This window comes from Acipenser ruthenus, chromosome 4 (assembly GCF_902713425.1).
Source record: "Acipenser ruthenus chromosome 4, fAciRut3.2 maternal haplotype, whole genome shotgun sequence".
In the NCBI taxonomy this organism is placed as follows: domain Eukaryota; kingdom Metazoa; phylum Chordata; class Actinopteri; order Acipenseriformes; family Acipenseridae; genus Acipenser; species Acipenser ruthenus.
Genome location: NC_081192.1, coordinates 93,679,259 through 93,698,291, shown reverse-complemented (window position 1 = coordinate 93,698,291; position 19,033 = coordinate 93,679,259). Strand labels below are relative to the sequence as shown.

The 19,033-nt window shown below is 36.7% G+C and overlaps 2 protein-coding genes across 2 annotated transcripts; one reads left to right on the top strand and one right to left on the bottom strand.

Moving 5' to 3' along the window:
• The first annotated feature begins 57 nt into the window (after nucleotides 1–57).
• On the top strand, nucleotides 58–6,795 carry LOC117400724 (T-complex protein 1 subunit epsilon). Its single transcript, XM_034001025.3, has 11 exons — nucleotides 58–293; nucleotides 1,177–1,237; nucleotides 1,321–1,485; nucleotides 1,656–1,854; nucleotides 2,040–2,232; nucleotides 2,312–2,461; nucleotides 4,286–4,405; nucleotides 4,802–4,987; nucleotides 5,282–5,419; nucleotides 6,061–6,241; nucleotides 6,508–6,795. Exons 1-11 carry the CDS (start codon nucleotides 189–191, stop codon nucleotides 6,633–6,635), a joined length of 1,626 nt encoding a protein of 541 aa, XP_033856916.1. The 5' UTR covers nucleotides 58–188; the 3' UTR covers nucleotides 6,636–6,795.
• Nucleotides 6,796–9,492: 2,697 nt separating this feature from the next.
• Nucleotides 9,493–19,033, bottom strand: LOC117399757 (ubiquitin thioesterase otulin-like). Its single transcript, XM_033999126.3, has 11 exons — nucleotides 18,773–19,033; nucleotides 17,312–17,665; nucleotides 16,494–16,742; nucleotides 15,878–16,111; nucleotides 14,526–14,840; nucleotides 14,223–14,308; nucleotides 13,931–14,031; nucleotides 13,052–13,195; nucleotides 12,283–12,402; nucleotides 10,616–10,885; nucleotides 9,493–10,019 (listed from the first exon to the last, which is right to left on the bottom strand). Exons 2-11 carry the CDS (start codon nucleotides 17,551–17,553, stop codon nucleotides 9,825–9,827), a joined length of 1,956 nt encoding a protein of 651 aa, XP_033855017.3. The 5' UTR covers nucleotides 17,554–17,665; nucleotides 18,773–19,033; the 3' UTR covers nucleotides 9,493–9,824.

The window sequence follows — 19,033 nt, the reverse complement described above, 5'->3', positions numbered from 1 at the left end:
ACTTTTAAAGAGTGTACCACCCCCTTAAATGTGATTGGCATGGCCGCCCTGCCCAAAGACTGTTCCAGAAAGTGCCGGTGGTTCAGCGCGGCGAGTTGGCTGAAGAGAGTGCATAGTAACGGGGAGGTTAACAGTCAACTGCATTGGTTTAAAAAATAAAAATAAAGTGAAGTAGATCCGCGTTCAATATGTCTAATTTGGGGACACTCGCCTTTGACGAGTATGGCCGGCCTTTCATTATCATCAAGGACCAGGATAAGAAGTCTCGACTGTCGGGCCTGGACGCACTGAAGGTACGGCAGATGAAATACAATGAGAATGAGTTTTCTTGTTAGCCTGCTGGCATCAGATTTATAATATGCATTAATGAAGTTGATACTTCTCAGACACGGTTAACACTGAAATACATTCTTCTTATTATTATTATTATTATTATTATTATTATTTCTTAGCAGACGCCCTTATCCAGGGCGAATTACAGTTATTACAAGATATCACATTATTATTTAAATACAATTACATTATTATTATTATATACTTGGTATAATAAGGTATATTTTATGGCATAGATGAAAGATGCGAAATAGATCAAGTTAATTGAATAATCTGCGAAAAGACAAGAGAGAGATTATACGCAGTATCACAATAGTAGCTTCCTTTCTTTTGAGAATAACAAAAAAAAATGTTCGAACCTTAATTTCTGCACGTTATTAAGTTTAGGATGTATCAGGATGAAGTGCATTTTGGAAATGTGTTTTCACACCAAATATGGAGTTTTAATGTATACTGCGCTGTTGCCTGTTAACCCATGTGCTCAAACTGCCACAATGGTGGCTCTGCGTCCTGGCCTGTACAGTAAACTGACTGACTACTTGTTGTCACAACTCTACTATACTTGTCATCCACCCCAGAATTACCAGTAACTACTACAATAATTGTCTTGCATTGATTATCAAGTGGTCTTTTGAAGCCTAATTAGTAGTACAATATGATTTATTAAGTGCATGTGTGGCAACCGATGCTGAAGGTAGCTAAAATATATTCTATTTGGACATCAGAGTTGAAGTTCTTTTTTTTTTTTTTTTTAAAGTGAGTTTTAGCATTTCAGTTATACTGTGCATTTGTTCTATCCATGCAGGCTAATAAATATAGCTAACTTGTCAATTTTATTTTCAGTCACATATTATGGCAGCCAAGGCAGTTGCTAATACGCTGAGTACATCGTTGGGGCCTAATGGTAAGAGTCTGTTTGTCCTTGTGCAAGAATTGTGAAGACCGTTTGAAAAGTGGCAAAATATTGATTACATATTACTGTTTCAGGACTTGATAAGATGATGGTTGACAGGGATGGTGAAGTGACTGTAACCAATGATGGTGCCACCATTCTGAGCATGATGGATGTGGAACACCAGATAGCAAAACTAATGGTTGAGCTGTCCAAGTCCCAAGATGATGAGATTGGGGATGGAACCACTGGTGTTGTAGGTAAGGAGACCAGTAGAAGTACTTGTGTTGTAATTAATGTATGTTTTTTAATTTCATAATGATATACCTAGAAATACATTCTCAGGGCTTGAAACTCATTAGAACCCTGCATTTGTCCATACCTACAGAGAACGCATTAAAGAGAGAAATGTGTTTTATTGTTTTTCCAGTTCTTGCTGGTGCACTCTTGGAACAAGCTGAGCAGTTGCTGGACCGTGGTATTCATCCCATCAGGGTAGCAGATGGTTATGACCAGGCTGCTCGCATTGCTATTAACCAGCTTGATAAGATCAGTGACAGCTTCCCAGTTGATCCCAAAAACACAGAGCCTCTCATTCAGACTGCTATGACAACACTGGGCTCCAAAGTGTAAGTACTATGAAGATTCTAATGTGTGTGTTTTATTGGTACCAATCTGCTGTTTGTCCAAGTAATTCCATCACACAATCATTTGTTTACAACTTTTTTGTGACAAAAAAAACCAGGTGCTACTTAATTTTTTAAACTGATGAGGCTTATTAGACTTTCTTTAATCATTCCCTCATTGTTTTCAGTATCAATCGTTGCCATAGGCAGATGGCAGAAATTGCTGTAAATGCCATCCTTACAGTCGCAGATATGGATCGTAAAGATGTTGACTTTGAGCTGATCAAAATGGAGGGGAAAGTTGGTGGAAAAATGGAAGACACACAACTTATAAAAGGAGTGATTGTGGACAAAGAATTCAGCCATCCACAGATGCCCAAGGTTACAAGTTGCTTCCCTTTTATAGAGATCATGTTTTACTTTCTTGTATTGCTTTTAATTTTCCCTCTCTACATCCTAGGTTTTGAAAGATGCAAAAATTGCAATTCTTACCTGCCCATTTGAACCACCCAAGCCCAAAACTAAGCATAAGCTTGATGTGACATGTGTTGAAGAATACAAAGCCCTGCAGAAGTATGAGAAGGATAAATTTGAAGAAATGATTCATCAGGTCAGTATCGTGGGGCCAAATCATTATTTAGATTGTTGTCTTCTGTTAATTTGCTCAAACAATTTAGGCTGAAAACTTCATATTTTTCGATAAAGTCCTCAGGCAAAATCTAACGTTGCCCTGCACTTTGACTTGTGACCCTAAGTCAGTGGTTCCCAACTTTTTCCAATGTAGGACCACCTTGGTGTTTGGATTTTTCCCACAGATCACTTGCCATGCATTTTTTCACAGCAGCATTTTGAAACTAATTTGTCTATGTATAAGTACATGCAGAAAGTAAAGTATTTATAATCGTACATAACTTGATATGTTGCCTGGGCTTGAATCTTCAGTACCAGGTCAGCAAGGAATTTTGTCATTTTGCACATTGAAAGTTGCTGATGGCAAAGCTCCTGTTTCTTTTTGATTTTAAATATTTTTTTTTGTTTTTCACATTCTGAATGCTTTGTAGATAAATGGCATCTCAGTTTTGCAGGCTTAAGAGTTTTGTTTGACAAAACCTGACAAATAATGCACTGGGGCTTGGGTCATCTTCGGATCCATTAAATGTAAATACGTGCTGGTGCCTGTAACCGTAACCTCATGTAGGAAATTAATTTCTAACGCAATGTATTGCACTCGCTGATCGCCAGCTTCGCTCGATGTACATATAAAAAATCCAGAAGACGAGGTGGGTGGGAAGCAATTTGAATAATTAAAGATTGTTTGTAGAGTGTACAGGATGTTACTTGCCACTTCTGGTGGGGTGTGATGTGTAAGTTAAACGGGATTGGTGGCACACAGTCGATAGGAATTATAGCATTTTGGTTAAATACGACAGCATCAAGAAAAGACTACACGTTATTTTCAGAAATAGTATTAATACAATTTCCTTTTGTCAGTCGTGAGATATTAAACTTGGCTGAATAAACCCATATAATAAAATAGAGCTGAAATCGGATCATTCACACTACAGTACAGTGCACAAGTCAAGCAACAAATACAGCCTTTTTGTTTCACATTAACTTCTGTTACTATATGCAGCTAACCTCTCCAAAAACGTATTGAAGTAATGGTATATTCCTATACCCCTTGCAGCACTGTATAGCACATCTTGAAAATAAAGTACTAAAACTGGTTTTTATGTTTTGTTTTTTAGTTATTCAAACAGTTGGGAATATTCAATGCAGTGTGCTACTTTTATGCTGAGCCAGATTTATTTTCCCCCTGAAGTTCAGTGAACACATGCAGTAGAATGGGCACAAATTAGAAAGCAGTGCATTTTTATTTTTTATTTTTATATAAATGCTGGCAAAAAAAGTATAATTGACAGGACAAATGTGCCTTCATAATGTGTAAGTTTATTTAGTATTTGTTTCACATTAGAAAGCTGTTTCAGTTAATGGTGGCTTTGATTTCTGGATGACCGAACACCAGATAATGGCTTCATACACAAGTATGCTGTGATTCCTTGGGTCAAGTTCAATCATCAATGCTATGATGAACTACCAATTAATTTTGAAAACCTTTGTATTTTGTTGTTCCTAAATGACATGCTACTGCTGTTGGAAGAAGGAAAGAACAGTTTGTATCACAAACTTTAAGAAAACAGCTGTAAAACATCATTTAAGAAATTTTGGGACTGACATATTGATGAGTAGAGCCCAGTGTCTTTTCAAGCTGTCTCTTGTTAGTCAGATTACACGTTATGTTCACAGGAAATTAACTTTAACTGCCACATTGTTTTTAACCTCGGCATATCAATGATACATATGTCTAATTTATTTCATGTTTGCAAACTATTTGGTTGGATTTTGTATTTAATATTTGACCTTTTGCTTACAGATTAAAGATAATGGGGCTAACCTAGCAATTTGTCAGTGGGGCTTTGATGATGAAGCAAATCATCTACTGCTACAGAATAACCTACCTGCGATCCGTTGGGTTGGTGGGCCTGAAATTGAGGTGAGTAGAATAGAATACTCCAGCTAAAATCAAAGGCTGAAAAAATGTTCTTGCATAAAATAAGAATTTCTTGCTACCAAGCCATATATACCTGATTTTAAACTAGACATTTTAGTAATAGCTTTGAGCTTTGCAGAACAGAGTTTAGCCTAGATTGTAAATCCTGATTTATGGGTATTACAAAGTTTATGCACATTTGCTTGAAAAAGCACTGCATCCTGGATTTGGTTGTGAATGCTTTGTACACGTTGCCATACAGGATGCCAAAATAAATACATTGCATTATGCAAATGGTAAACAAACCAATCACTGCAAATAACTACTGTGGTCCACTTTTGACGAAAAAAGTGATATTTGTCAAGTGGGTCTAAACATTTCTTTTTTTTTGTCCATTAGCTCATTGCTATTGCAACTGGTGGACGCATTGTTCCACGATTCAGTGAACTCACGCCCGAGAAGCTTGGTATTGCTGGAATTGTCAAGGAGATCACTTTTGGTACAACAAAAGATAGAATGCTTGTCATTGAGGAGTGCAAGAACTCAAGAGCTGTAACTATCTTTATCAGGGGAGGAAACAAAATGGTAAGAGGTTTTTGTTTTAATCGGTTTATTCCCTTGTAAACCGTTAAACACGTTGCAGATTTGTCAGATTGCTGCTTTCCTGGCTATCCATGGTGGTCTACTTCCAATTGCATGTCTCCTGAAATGTTTCATCTAAAGGGTATTTATTCGTAACCAATGACAAATGTTTTGGACAATCTTTTTCAACATTTGAATGTTCTAAACATTAGTATTTCTAAGTTCAGCACCATTGAGTGTTTCAATAGATGGATGAATAATCTATTTATTTTAAAACATTTGCATTTCTCTGCCCAGATTATTGAAGAAACAAAGCGAGCGCTTCATGATGCTTTGTGTGTAATCCGCAACTTGGTCCGTGATAACCGCATTGTGTATGGAGGCGGTGCTTCTGAGATCTCCTGTGCTTTAGCAGTTAACCAGGCTGCAGACAAGGTAAAGCTAGGGGACTTCTAAAAATAACTTTTTTTTTTTTCTTTCACTATAGAACAAAACTGTGTATTTGAATTGTTTGGAAACTAATTCTACATTTATACAAGGGAAAAAAATGATCGTGCACAACTTGGTCTAACACTTTAGATTTTTAGCAAAGTTTTTGGTTTTCTTTCGCTTCGGTGATTTACAAAGCTAACCTGAAATCCTACTAAATTGTCAAATGTTCATGAACCGAAAAGGAAATTAACAAAATATTAATAGTAGTGAAATATTCATAAACATTTTAGGTAAGATTACTAAATTACATTTTGAGGACATTTCTAAGGAAACTGAGTGAGTTTTGAAACTAACATTCAAACTAGGTAATTTATAGGGTATATTTCATCAGAGTGAAAACATTATGAAGAAAACAATCTTCAGACTGTCAGCTGCTTGGAGAGGTACAATACTGTATACTTTAGGTGGATATTTGCCCTTATAGAACCCTAGTCAGTCAGACCTCAAAAGGGTAGCATTTTCAGTCTGCAGAGTTAAATGGTATTTATTGTAGATTACTTAGGTAGAAGACCAAGATATTATCCTCCTGTATATAATTGTTTATTGTAAGAGGTTATAAGCATTTAATTTTTTTCCCCCCTCAGTGTCCTTCTTTAGAGCAGTATGCCATGAGAGCTTTTGCTGATGCTTTAGAAGTCATTCCAATGGCACTAGCTGAGAACAGTGGCTTGAATCCCATCCAAACGATGACTGAAGTTAGAGCCAGGCAGGTGAAAGAAGACAATGCTGCACTTGGCATTGACTGCTTGCACAACGGCACAAATGGTACACCTTGATATTTATTACGGCTTTATAAATGTTCTTAATCTGTTTTAAAAGTTGTATTTGTATGCATGTTCATTTGTGTGTGCTTTTAAACCCCCAAAAGTACAACTATAATATGGCTTAATTCTAATTTGTGACTAATGAACCGTACACATGGTATTTGGTGGCATTGCTATATAAATTCACATGTGTGACCTTTTCTGGATAGTTCTGTAAGTATAGTATCTCCCCTTATTTTTAATTGTATTTTTATTTTTCCCCCCCAGATATGAAACATCAACATGTGATTGAAACTCTAATCTGTAAGAAGCAGCAGATTTCCCTGGCAACTCAGGTGGTAAAGATGATTCTGAAAATTGATGATATCCGCACCCCTGGTGAATCCGAGGAATAATAGCACACAAGCCATTGTCCATTGAGGCTGTTTTGTCTTGATGTGCTTCTGGAGAAATGTCAAACTCCAGTACAATTATTTATTATTTGATACCGCAAGTTGTCGCTCAGAACTGTAATTGTACTGACTGCATAAATAAAACGTTGGTCTGTTTTAAGAAGTTTGTCTGATTTTAATGGTCATCAGTAAAGGTTTATGGTTACTATCCTGGATTTAGCATGGTGACTAATTTTCATATTTACATGACTCGGATTGCAAAACTACTTTTATGATGCTGTTAACCTGAGGCATTGCAAGTATTTAAGTTATTTTAGTCACCACCATGCATTGGCAGCAGAAATAGGCTTAAAAGAAACTATATTAACCCTAAAATGTAGGTGCATAATTTTGGTGAAGTCCCACAATGCACATTTACTATGTACCTATGTTAAATCTTGTGGCATGTTTTAGTAACAGTATGCTACTTAACATTGTAAATTGTAAGCCAGCATTGTCTTATGATTTCTGTGTCTGAGCTGAGGTCACAAGCTAGAGCCCTGCAGCAGGACTGGGTTCCCATGGATCCAACGGACATGATAGCAGGAGCGGGAAGAATGTACTTTGTTGTGGGCGGGACTGGGTGGGCACACATTTCAGACTGCAGTAATTTGCAGGAACAGACTAAAAATCTGAAAATTCCTAATTCTTTTGTAGAAGTATTTAGCTCCCGCACTCTGAATCTGGGTCTCGTCGTTCTTTGACGTTGCGTACGCAGAGTCAGTGCTGCATCAGCTTGCTGTCAGTGTTTTTGAAAAATGACTGATCTAAAACCTGAGGATGTAGAAGTTTTATTTAAAGAAGAGTCGAAGAAGCATGGCAAGTGAGACATTTGTTAAAAAATTTGTAAGTATTGTGCAGCTGTTTTGCTGATTGAGTAGGCTATGTTTACTGGCTGTCTAAATTGTTTCTTTGTTTTGAGTAAACAGTTCACGCTCTTACACACAGTGATGATGTCTTTTACAGTAGCAAAGCATTTGTTACATGGTTTAAACAAGATTTGTTTTACTTTTAGTGCCTGCTTGATAAAATATACAAATTCTGCCTTCATCCTCTTTTGTTAAACTGCTGAAAATAAATGAATAAATAACCAACCAATATGTATTGCTGTTTTTTTTAATATATATATATATATATATATATATATATATATATATATATATATATATATATAAAGTAACATGGGGAAGATATTTGCATTTGGGCTCAGAATCGGCATGTTTTTAAATCTAGCTCGTGTGGGATTTAAGGTTTTTGTTGGTGGGAGTGGGATAAAAAAAAAAAGAAAAAAAGGTGGGAGTGAGATTAATAAAATATTCCTGCGCAGGGCTCTGTCACAAGCCTGGAAAAATCTCACAAAGCATGATTTGGCACTTTCTTGAACTGCCTCTCATTTCACCATGCATCTGAGGTGCACATGGAAATTCAAATTATAAAGGCTATTAATCTATCCTAACCCTGACAACAAAGAAGACAAGATACACCTCCCAAGCTCTAATAATAATCTACTTTTATGTTCTGTGCCTGATATCTCTATTTAAATAAAAGAAGTACCTTGTTTTTGGCTCAGCATGCTTAATTGGTGTTGCAGTAAATTGTCTTACAATAGTGTGTGTTATGTTGAGTGCTATTTAATGAGGTCTTCAGCAGGACTAATATATGTTAAGCCCCAATGCCAAGATGTGTATAAAGTGCAAGTTGGTGTTCTAACTATAGGTCTAAATGTAACCTGAAAGGAAGCTGTAAAGTTTATACTTGCTATAATACGATTAAACATGTAATATGAGATTAACATTTAAAAGATATTTATCTAGGGTTGAAATTATGCTTCACTGTGAATAACGTGATGTACTGTATATTGTCCTCTGTGTAACATACATTTATTCATTCAAAATGACCTTTATGCTCAAAACTGTTTGGTACATGTATTGTTTTTGCACAATACATAATGAAATCCAGTGGTCAGCTCACATTTAATTGCCAATTTAAATCATTATAGTATATATTCTATTTAAGATTTCATAATATTAAAGTAAGTAAATTATGCAGCAATACCTTTTCTTTTATAGTTCTGACTGCACAAAATTGTAATGGTGGCCAGGGAAATAAAGCAGGTGCTGTTTATTATTATTTAGGTCAATCCCTAAACTAACCTGGGTACCAGCTTATATGTAGTTTACAGTGGTGGTCATTAACTAATGCTTTATGATTTCAGGACCATAAAGCTGCTAAATGTATCCACAGTTTAGTAAGCATGGAGACCATGGCTGCATTTAATTGTCCTTAGTTAATCTTTGTCAGATGAATTAAGTAGCTGCCTATAAACCTCCTTTTACCTTGTACATAAAACAGAACCACAAATGTACATTTATTTTAAAAAAATCTAATTTATTAGTAGCAATATTCATTAAGTAACCAACAGACCCATTCTGTTTTACAGAATGGGTCTTAAGATGCCACTGGTCAAAATGGAAAGCTATAGATAAGGGGCTTACAATGTAGTGAAATTCCAAAACAAAAATGTCAGCAACATACATAATCCACACTGTGACTAAATATAAAATTACGGTTTTCGGTATCATGAAAAAGTTGATCACCATGACCTACATCCACAGTTGGTACAGAATAGCATTTTAATAAATAGAAATGCGCACCGAAAAACTAGAAAAGGGATTCCCAATATATAACCAGGTGCCTCCTTGAATCCCCATATTTTGATATGCTCAATAACTGGTGCTTTCTAATTACAATGTTTTCTAACTACAAATGCAGGTGCCTCCATTATATCCCTGCGTGGGACGTTAAAGCACCAAGTCAAGAATTTTGATGTTAAAAATGATTTTATTGTCACCGAATCATTTAGAGTAAATGCAGACCCATCCACCTTAACATACAGAATCTTAAGAGCAGTCTTGCGATTTATTTCAAAATAAATAAGTAGTTCTGCAATACTTTACATTGTTCTATCAGATTCTGCAATTGAGAACTTATTTAGTTAAGTTCCAAATCTTTTTTTGAATCCTGCTTCAATACACCCACCTTGTCTGCTTTTTAGGATTACAAAATACAATGCAGCTCAAGCCATGCTATATTCACTGCCCCTTCATTAGTAGGTGAAAAGTGCAACAAAGTAGCAAAGGCCCAGAGAGCTGCCTATAACTGTGTTGTGTTTTGCTTTTGGACCGGGACATTGTAGTGTCTGTCATCCTCTGTGATGAGAGACACAGCTGGCCAATCTTCCTTGTGATCATCAGGGTAAAATGTGAGAAACTCATCAGTTTCAAATTTGTAAAGCCTGTACACATTAATTGTCAGTTCCAGTGCGTAGCCCAGGAGGAACATCTCGACCTGTAAGAGAAACAGCATTCTGTGATTAGATCAGGGCAGCAGGTGGTGGGTCTGATTGCCCTGAACTGCTTTACTTTTGTATATCAAATCTGTGCCAATTGAAATGGCTTTTTCTGTTGTTGTTGTTTAGTTTATTTATTTATTTTTGCATTAGTAAAGCTGTACCAGTCAACACATGTAATTAGTATACTATATACAGTATATGAGAGAGAGAGAGAGATTTCTTTATTTTTTATTGCATTTTTTTGATCAAGCTAATTTTTTTTGGCTCAATCACATTTTTTAAATGATGAAAAAAGGGTTTGTTTACAACATTTTAGACTTCTGCCCACTTTACTTGTACAGAAGGCAAAGTTTGCCTGTATTTCTCAAATAGGTATGCTCTTGCAGCAGTAAGAGGTTGTAAATTACAATAAATTGTGAAGTTAATCAAAAAATGTTTGTTTCACCATTTTTATAAGAAACATTGGAAATGATATTTTTAACATCGCAAATATGTAAAGACATATACCCCAGGAGCTCAAGGTGCTACTATTACTGCAGATGAAGAAGGAGGCAGAGAAGTAACATTAAAGTCAGATTGCAGCCTGACTGACCTGCTCGAGACCGCCGCTGAAGCCCACTTGATTGAGGTGGTTGCTGAGGAATGTGCAGGGGGTATCAGAACTGTCCCGAGCAAACAAGAGCCAGCAGAAAATGGGCACGTCCTTCTCCTGCTGCATGTCATTGTACAGTTCAATAGCAGTATTCAACATCAGCAATTTCACAGCCTCCAGCAAACTGTACTCCTCCTCTTCATTCCTGAAGATCTCATCACACACGGCTTGTCTCTCTTCTGCACTGGAGGATTCCACCACAGCCAACCACTTTACCAAGGAAAAATAAGAAAACATGAAGGAGCTGTCAGTGAAAATCTGGGGGTTTTAAATACAGTAGGCCTACCATTCAACGTTTTGTGATAATGTTTGGGTATTTGTAATGCATATTATAAATTATCATCACTAGCTAATCTAACCAATCAGAGCGCTCCATTTCATAGTTCTGAGTACAGGTGTTTTTTTACAACACAGATCAAAACCTCACAGGTCCTATGATTTTCTGAGCCCTGAGTTTAATTTTAAAATGATATAACAAAATTAAAATGACAAAGAAATGGAGACACCTACAGCAAATGTCAATACAGACAACATATATTTTTTTTTGGGGGGGGGGGGGGGGGGGGGGGGGAATTACTTTACATGGTAAATTTCTGCAATACAACAAATCTGATATGCACATGATTTATAAAAAACGTTTTGATGCTGTATTCCTATAAGATTTTATAGTGTCTTACACTCACATTGCCACACTCTTGTGACTACAATAACCCAACAGAACAACAGCACTCAAAATGACTATCAACCCTTTGCAGTCCATTTATTAAGTGCGCGTCAGGTCCAATTTACTTTCACACGCGCAATTAATTTTAGAAGCGCTGTTTAAAAGTTTTTTTTTTTCCACAGTCAAACGGGTTTAAAAGGCCCTGCATATCAACAAAGCACTCACTAGGCATCTCCAGCCCCGCCCCACCCTTTCGTTCGCTATCGCTTTCACAGATGCTAATAAATAAATAATAATAATAATAATAATAATAATAATAATAGTGGTACATACCGATCGATAATCTCCTGATTACTCGTTTTATCACCAAACTACTCAATAATGCAATCCAAGTCATTATTTTATTACTATAACATCTCAAAAAAGCTCTGCAAATGTCTGTAATAGCCTCTGTGCGCTGGTGTGGTATGACATAGCTTGTGTCCTTATACCCGCCCCTACTGTAATGCCAGGGGCATGTATGCTTATTCATGAGATACGCCTTTTTTTTTTTTTTTTTTCGGCTTGTCTCGGCTCCTGTCGCTCCCACTCGGCAATAGAATGGTTTTCTCGGCTTTTTCCGCTGAAAAAACGAATAGAAACCAGTTTTTTGCGTTTTTAAAATGATGTCGGACAGGGTCCGACAATGGACCTGATAGGAATAATTGCAATGTCGGACCAGGTCCGACAATGGACCGCAAAGGGTCAAACCATATAAAAAACGACTTTCATCACAACAAACAAGAAAACAAATTTTACATGGCCAGAATCCTAAAGATGTATACCCTGTGCTACTGAAAGCTGAAACAGAGGTATTTTTATTTCCTCAGAAATATCCATCTTGAAACTATATTAGCCTACATAAAAAAGCACCATCTTAGAAACATTAAGAACACTTTCTTACCTTTCTCTTTAGAAGCTGCATATGTCCTCTTAACAATTCCACCAAACGTCCATTTTCATTCTCCTGTGTAAACCTCCACTGCTTTATCCAGTCATAACAGGAGGCTAACTTTTCAGGCAGCTGACAAGGCAGGAAGAAAAGTTGTACAAATGTCATCAATAAACTTGTGCTGCTTTACATTCATTGGCCACTATCTATATTGATCCACAGAATACTAAGTACAGCTGGATACATTTCCATCCAAAAGACCAGCGAAAGTGTGATAAAGTTTGGGCAGCACCTCCTGCGGGACAGGAGTGAAACCTGTCACACATTCAGAACAGCAAATACTGTACAATCAACACACAGAACATGCTGCACTGATTTCCCTGCCTGATCTCCCCAAAGCCACAGTCTGAGTGTTATACAATGTGAGGGGCCGTCCTAACAGGCAATGCTGACGCAGGATACCACATCCTGGCAGTCTGTAGGCATGGAAGGATATTTTTACAGAACAAGGATATTGTCTGATTCAGACCCACTTTGGTATGCAAGGGCAGTGACAGATAGTAACTCAATAAAAAGTTATGCATACATTCTCCTTTTTTCAAGTGTTGCTAGAGCAGCTAGCAGGTTTATCTTCAAAGTGATTTATATTGGCAGGGATATGGATATCAGTAACAGCCACTAGGTAAAAATCATGTTAAAGTAGTTTCAGTAATCCCTACACAACAAAAAAATGAAGTTTGATTTGAGGTACAACCCATGCAGTATGTATACTGGCTCGTACCTGGATAAAGTCTTCTCTCTGAAGCCAGGCCGGTGCTTCATTACTCTGTACCAATGCCTGGAAAAGTGTTGCCCGCATCGCACAGTAATTATCTCCTCGCACTCTCCGAAGCCCACTGAAATTTGTATAAACTTCTTCATATCCCTAAAGATAAGTCAAGGAAACTGTCGTTTTTTATTTGGACATTTAGGACTTTTTGATCACTGACAAAATATAATCTTAAAATAGATCAATATGAAATAAGCTGTTCACTATACAGTTAATTATACAAACACAGTGTACCAAAACAATTATCCAATAGTTTAGTGACTCATCAGGGAAAATACATCAGCTGCTTTTGAATGAGTCCCCCAGACCAATTCCAGGCTTGGTAAAGTGCACACAAGCCAAATAACACTGATGTTGATACTATATAAATAGTGTAAATGCCTGACAAATATAATGCTTCTTTGAGGGTCTGTCAGTAAAGCAGATGAGTTATGGATTGTCTTTACAAATGGGTACAGACCTTCTGCAGGAATAAAAATAATGAACATTTGCTAGTCTTAGCATGTTTAATCAAACTCAGATATTTCCACTTGCCAATCATCAGTTTCAAATAGCTTCCAATTCTCACCTGATGAAGAGATATATTCGTGATCTTCAAAGCCTGTATATTTTTAATACACTTTTCAGCTAATCCTATTAGAAAGTCTTATTATCCGTCAGCCTTGCATTTACCATATCTTAGTTAACTGGATATTGCTACAGCATAGTATAACCAAAATGCAAGACACCTACAAAGTTCTTGTAACTCTTGTGGAATTAGTGTATATTGCATCCCAATGTAGCTTTGCCAATTGGTCCCTACACTATATCTACCAGTTCTGACTGGCTCACCTTTTTAATCAGTGCACTTTTGGCTGTGTTTCCTCTCCACTCATTTTTACTGTACGTTAACATGTCCACTTCTGGACAGATGCTGCACTTATCGTGTGGAACTGAAAAAAGAACAAAACTGAAATTGAGCTGCAATTTAAAAATAACACGGTTTCTTCAAAATATATAAATTTATATTGATTAGCTTTGCATCAGTGATCAAATATCACATTGGATCACGGAAGCAAGAGAAATAAGCATTGAGCTATGACTAAGTTACATTTTGAAATTAAAATGCTAAAGAAGCACTCACCCATCAAATCATCAACACATTTTGCTCCATTTTTTTCCAGCTGATCCTGTTCTATCTCTTCAGCACCTCGATACAGATCAGCTTCACTGGGAAGAGATCAGTAAGGCATATCAAAACAGCCTAGAGTATGGTGTCCCAGTGGTCTAAGCCAATTGGTAACAAAGCATTCTCCTCAGAGATATATGTATTTATGTATTATTACACTGGTTTCACTAGCTGAAAGTTTGTCCACTACTAATTAATTTTGTAATGCCTTATTCAAACATGAAACAGATTATGTCATATATATAAAGGGATCAGTACCTTGCGTTATCCTCATCTTCGACAGCAGCACTCATTTCTCTCATGGGTTCTTCATCCAAAGATTTCAGAGGTTTTGGGGCACTGGGTTTTTCCTGGGTTACACTTTGGCTCTCCAGTTCCATCTCTATGCTGGGCGTCCTTTCTGTGTCTTTCATGTCAACAGCACTTTCCTCAACTTCAGCTTTTTTGCCTCCCTCGGTTAGATGCTCTCCAATGTCTTCCAGAGACTGTACTATATTTATCTCCACAACACTGTCCGCCTGATCTGGACTTTCAAACGCTTGTGTATCTGCAGTTTTTTCTTCCTCCGAGCAGCTGGGAATATAAAGTATAGTTTGAAATGAGTAAGACACTAGACCTGTGGCTGAAGAGAAACTAAAATTGCACATGGTGTTTCTATGGTATCTATATTGATAAACCCTGCTGGCATTGTCTTTTAAAAAAAAGAAGACCTGTCCCCATGTTTTTTCAAACCAGACAAACAGGGGTTGATAACCACACTTCCACACGGTGTACTTACTTCCTTGAAACCCATGGGTCTTGGTTTTATGTCATTCATTGTTTTAAACTTCAGGCACTATGGCACAGACAGACACAGCTTATTGCTATGAAGGCAGATACAATGTTGTGCTTTTTGCTCAATAAATATATAATGCTAAGGTTTCTGTTAGTCTAAATGCATTCTCACAAGCCCCCAAATATTTTGCTGCAAATCTTTTTGTTTTGCATACTTTTTGTTTTATACTATGTGGTGCTTTATGTCTAATGGCAGTGCTTGATTTGTGCCATGTACTGACTTCCAGTGTTACAGGTAAAAGGAACCCTCTGACCTTACATATTTTTATATCAGCAGCAAATTACGTGAGCATAAAGCTCAGTTGGATTGCCTGCATTGCAAGTCAACAGCAGAGTGAGACAACTGAAATACAATCTGAAAACAATTACTATATAGAGCTGGGACAAATATGTTTTAAATTTATTTGTTATGTTCTTCCCATTCCTATCTAATAATGCCATAAATATGACCTGTTTCGTACTTCCATTAGCTACACAAGTCTCAAATGTGCAGTTTTTAAATAAATACATGTTTATACATTAGAGGACTATATAACAAATGGGTAAAAGGTACAATTTATGGAATTATTTTGTTTGCTACAATCAGTTTAATACACCACCATATGTGTTTTCAAATCTCAAAAAGTTTCTAGAAGTGAGTTTCTCTATAGCTTTGAGGAGGGGGTGCGGATACTGTGAAGATGGACAACAACATTTTAAAGCAGCAAAACCAAAAATTGTTTTGAGGGTAGGATTGTGTGTAGTTATTTTGTTAAGCCCAGACATTTACAACATACCTCTCACTCGTCACCGACTCCTCTGCAAGCCTTGGTCTCTTAGCTTTGTCATAAGAATTGATGGCCGAACTGCTGTTATCTTTACCCGCTGTCTCTGTTGCTAAACCTCTCTTGTCTTCCTGCACTGCATCCTTGACTAACCTTCCAATTCCATTTTTCATAGTCTGCTGCACATCATCAGTGCAAGCAGTATCATTGATTTCCTCAGTGGCAGGACATTCCCTAGATTTAGTCCTGTAAAAAATGTATACAATTAAATACAAGTGTGAGTACCTCACTAGCAAGTATACCACTACACTACAAACTTAAACCTGTATACCCAAGAATAAAACATCAGTACATTACAAGTGGAATGAGATTAGGTGGTCATAGGGCTTCTGTAAAATTGCTGGTTCCTTGGTTGTTGTTTTGCAATGTATGTATTTAGTATATGATCATCTAGTGATCTTAATTTGAAGCGTGCATCCTAATTAACATCCTAATGAAACAGCAAACTGGTAGAGAAATCTAAGTGAAGAAATCTCTCGAGTTCCATTACCCTATATCTCCCTTTTTTATTACAGAAGGTGAAGGAACCAGCCAATTATAAAATAGACTGTTTATAGTTAAACCTTACTCTGCATTGCTGGCTGGCTGCTCATGTTCTTCCTGGGTTACTGTGGCTTCAGTAACACTTCCTGCAAAAGCTGTATGTGCTGTGTGCTCCGGGCCAGCTGCCAGTGTCTTCCACTTTGGTAGACTGATAGAGTCGCTCTCCTGGTGCACAGCAACAGCCTCCTCAGCACAAGTTTCAGAGCATGCTGGCTTTACTACACCACCCTCTACCACCCTGTCGACTGGAGTGACTCCGTGATTATTCTCCTGGCTGGGAAAAACAATGGGTTTGTCTTGAGTCTGACAATGAATTACTTATTCAGCACGTTGCAAGAGTATTGTATTGAAATACTGGTGATACTCTTTGTATTCTAGGAGTTGTAGTACAAACCGTACTAAACTGTAGTGTAGGTTTTTTTTTTTAAAAAACTACAATCCCACAATGCTCATTAACACAGTTCGCTGGCCTTACACTTCCCTACTGCAACAAGACAACTATTTCCTTAGTTCCTTTTGTTTTGTTTTACAAGGAACAACTTGCAAAACATGGATATTTAAAAACAGTAAAAAAAAAAAAAAAAAGACAGATTTAAGTTATTCAGCTACAGCTTCTTTGTGGTATCAAAACAATATAATAATCATAAACCAACTATACATTTAATAAAAATGGATCCATACTGTCATGTTCTAACATTTCTCTCTATACTGACGATAGATTAAATAGATAAACTGTAACAATACAATGTAATACATTTCACATTAATTAATTGTTCAGTTGTAAAAACGACCATGAGTTAAAAAGTTTAATTGAGATTTTTTAGATGTTACTTATTTATTTACCTTTTGTCATGAACACCAGTAGATACATTTGGAACTTCCTTTACAGGCATTCTTCCGGTGTCTTTGAATTTCCCTCGTGCCTCTGGTTGGGTCTCCACAATATCATCCTTGGTGGTGTAATCTTGCTTATTTTCAGTTTTATGCAACAATTCTTTTGTTTCTTCTCGCTGGGGAAGTTGGTCTGAACAGCAGCTTCCCATTTTGTGTAGCTGTTTTATTGTATTACTGTGGGTTCTTTTCATTTAATAGAAAGGAATGTGGGGCTGAACTTTTCAAAGTGTGCGAAATGGATCGGTGGTGTCATGTCATGACATAATAACTTTATTGCTCGTTTCCAGGCTGTTTTTTTGTACACTTAAAAAATAAAAGGAAATAATAATGGTTAGACAAAAACCTGCATTGCGAAGACCACACTGATGAAGTAAAGGCGTCTGTCCAAATTATACTATATAAAAGAGATTGTAAATTGTAATTTCTTCAGGAAATAACGACATATAAACGGCAAACTGTAAGAAAATATAAAATACAAGGAAAGGCAAGAAACTAGAAAGTAAAAATACAACTATAATAAAAACCGCTCCCACTCGCAATTAAGTTATTTCTAAGGAGTACACCTTTAAAAATGGGTTTATGTCGTTGGAAATATCTGCCTTACCTTGCTTAAAGTTTATGCCCCAAAGAGGTACAGGTGAATTGACTAGAATATTACAGGTATGATTATGTTACAATAATGTATTAGATTTAAGAAAGAGGTAAGTCAAATTGTCAAAAAGATTACTCTGCTCTATGAACTGTCTCACAACTGTACAGTACGCATGTGCAGTAACTCACGGGGTAACTAAACAACACCTTGCCAGTACTACAGTAATTCTCCTACACAACTTCAATTCTATCTAGTTTCAACAAAGACACAACAAAGGTAAACATAAAAGGGTTCACATGAATATAACTCATTCGCCATGGGTTAGGCTACTTTTGTGTTCGAAAACATTTTTTTTTTATGCCTAAACCGGTTGTGCCTGTTTTAAAAATTGCTGCAGATTTCTGCACACGTTTGGTTAACATGACGTTTTTATATTATTAATAAACTTAACTTTGATAGTGCACGTGTTTATTTAATTTATAATGTGTATATGACAGTCTCTGTATAACCAGTAAACATCCCAGACTTATCCAGTAAAATCCTCTTTCTCCCATCTCAAAACATGTCCTAATCCTTGGGAAGTGTGACGTACGAAAATAAGAATCCTACAATAAAAAAAAATTGATAATAAAAAAAGTGTTACAAGCCACGTCTTTCTCTATAAACGATCAAATAGAAAACGTAAGCACACCCTATTCTTAAGCACTTAAATTTGGCGTGTACGCTCTGCATGCTTTTGCTGTTTCAGCAGTATCGCTAATTACTGTACTACACAAACCAACAGGACTTTGGAAGCAATAGAAATAAAACTTTTTTACCTTTGTATTTGGCTGTGGCGCTAGCCGTTGCTTCCCCAATGCACACGTCAGGATATCGAGTCTGCTTTAGTTTCACTTTCCTTATTTATAAACTGAAGTACGATCTGCAAAACAGTGATCTACAAACCACATGACGAATTCCCAGAAGCACACCAAACTGAGTGCTCTGCCATTTAAACATCATCTCATATAAAGTGTAAGAGAGCATAAGTACATAATTATTAGTATTATTTTAACCGAGGCCCGTGACTCATAGGTGGC

What these genes read in the sequence shown, in the direction of transcription:
- LOC117400724 (XM_034001025.3), top strand. Translation starts at nt 189, where the DNA reads ATGTCTAATTTGGGGACACTCGCCTTTGACGAGTATGGCCGGCCTTTC. An exon ending in TGGAACCACTGGTGTTGTAG is followed by an intron (nt 1,486 to 1,655) that starts GTAAGGAGACCA and finishes TTGTTTTTCCAG; the next exon opens with TTCTTGCTGGTGCACTCTTG. An exon ending in TTAACCAGGCTGCAGACAAG is followed by an intron (nt 5,420 to 6,060) that starts GTAAAGCTAGGG and finishes TTCCCCCCTCAG; the next exon opens with TGTCCTTCTTTAGAGCAGTA.
- LOC117399757 (XM_033999126.3), bottom strand. Translation starts at nt 17,553, where the DNA reads ATGAAAAGAACCCACAGTAATACAATAAAACAGCTACACAAAATGGGA. An exon ending in CAGCCAGCCAGCAATGCAGA is followed by an intron (nt 16,112 to 16,493) that starts GTAAGGTTTAAC and finishes CATTTTTTACAG; the next exon opens with GACTAAATCTAGGGAATGTC. An exon ending in GAGTCGGTGACGAGTGAGAG is followed by an intron (nt 14,841 to 15,877) that starts GTATGTTGTAAA and finishes TTATATTCCCAG; the next exon opens with CTGCTCGGAGGAAGAAAAAA.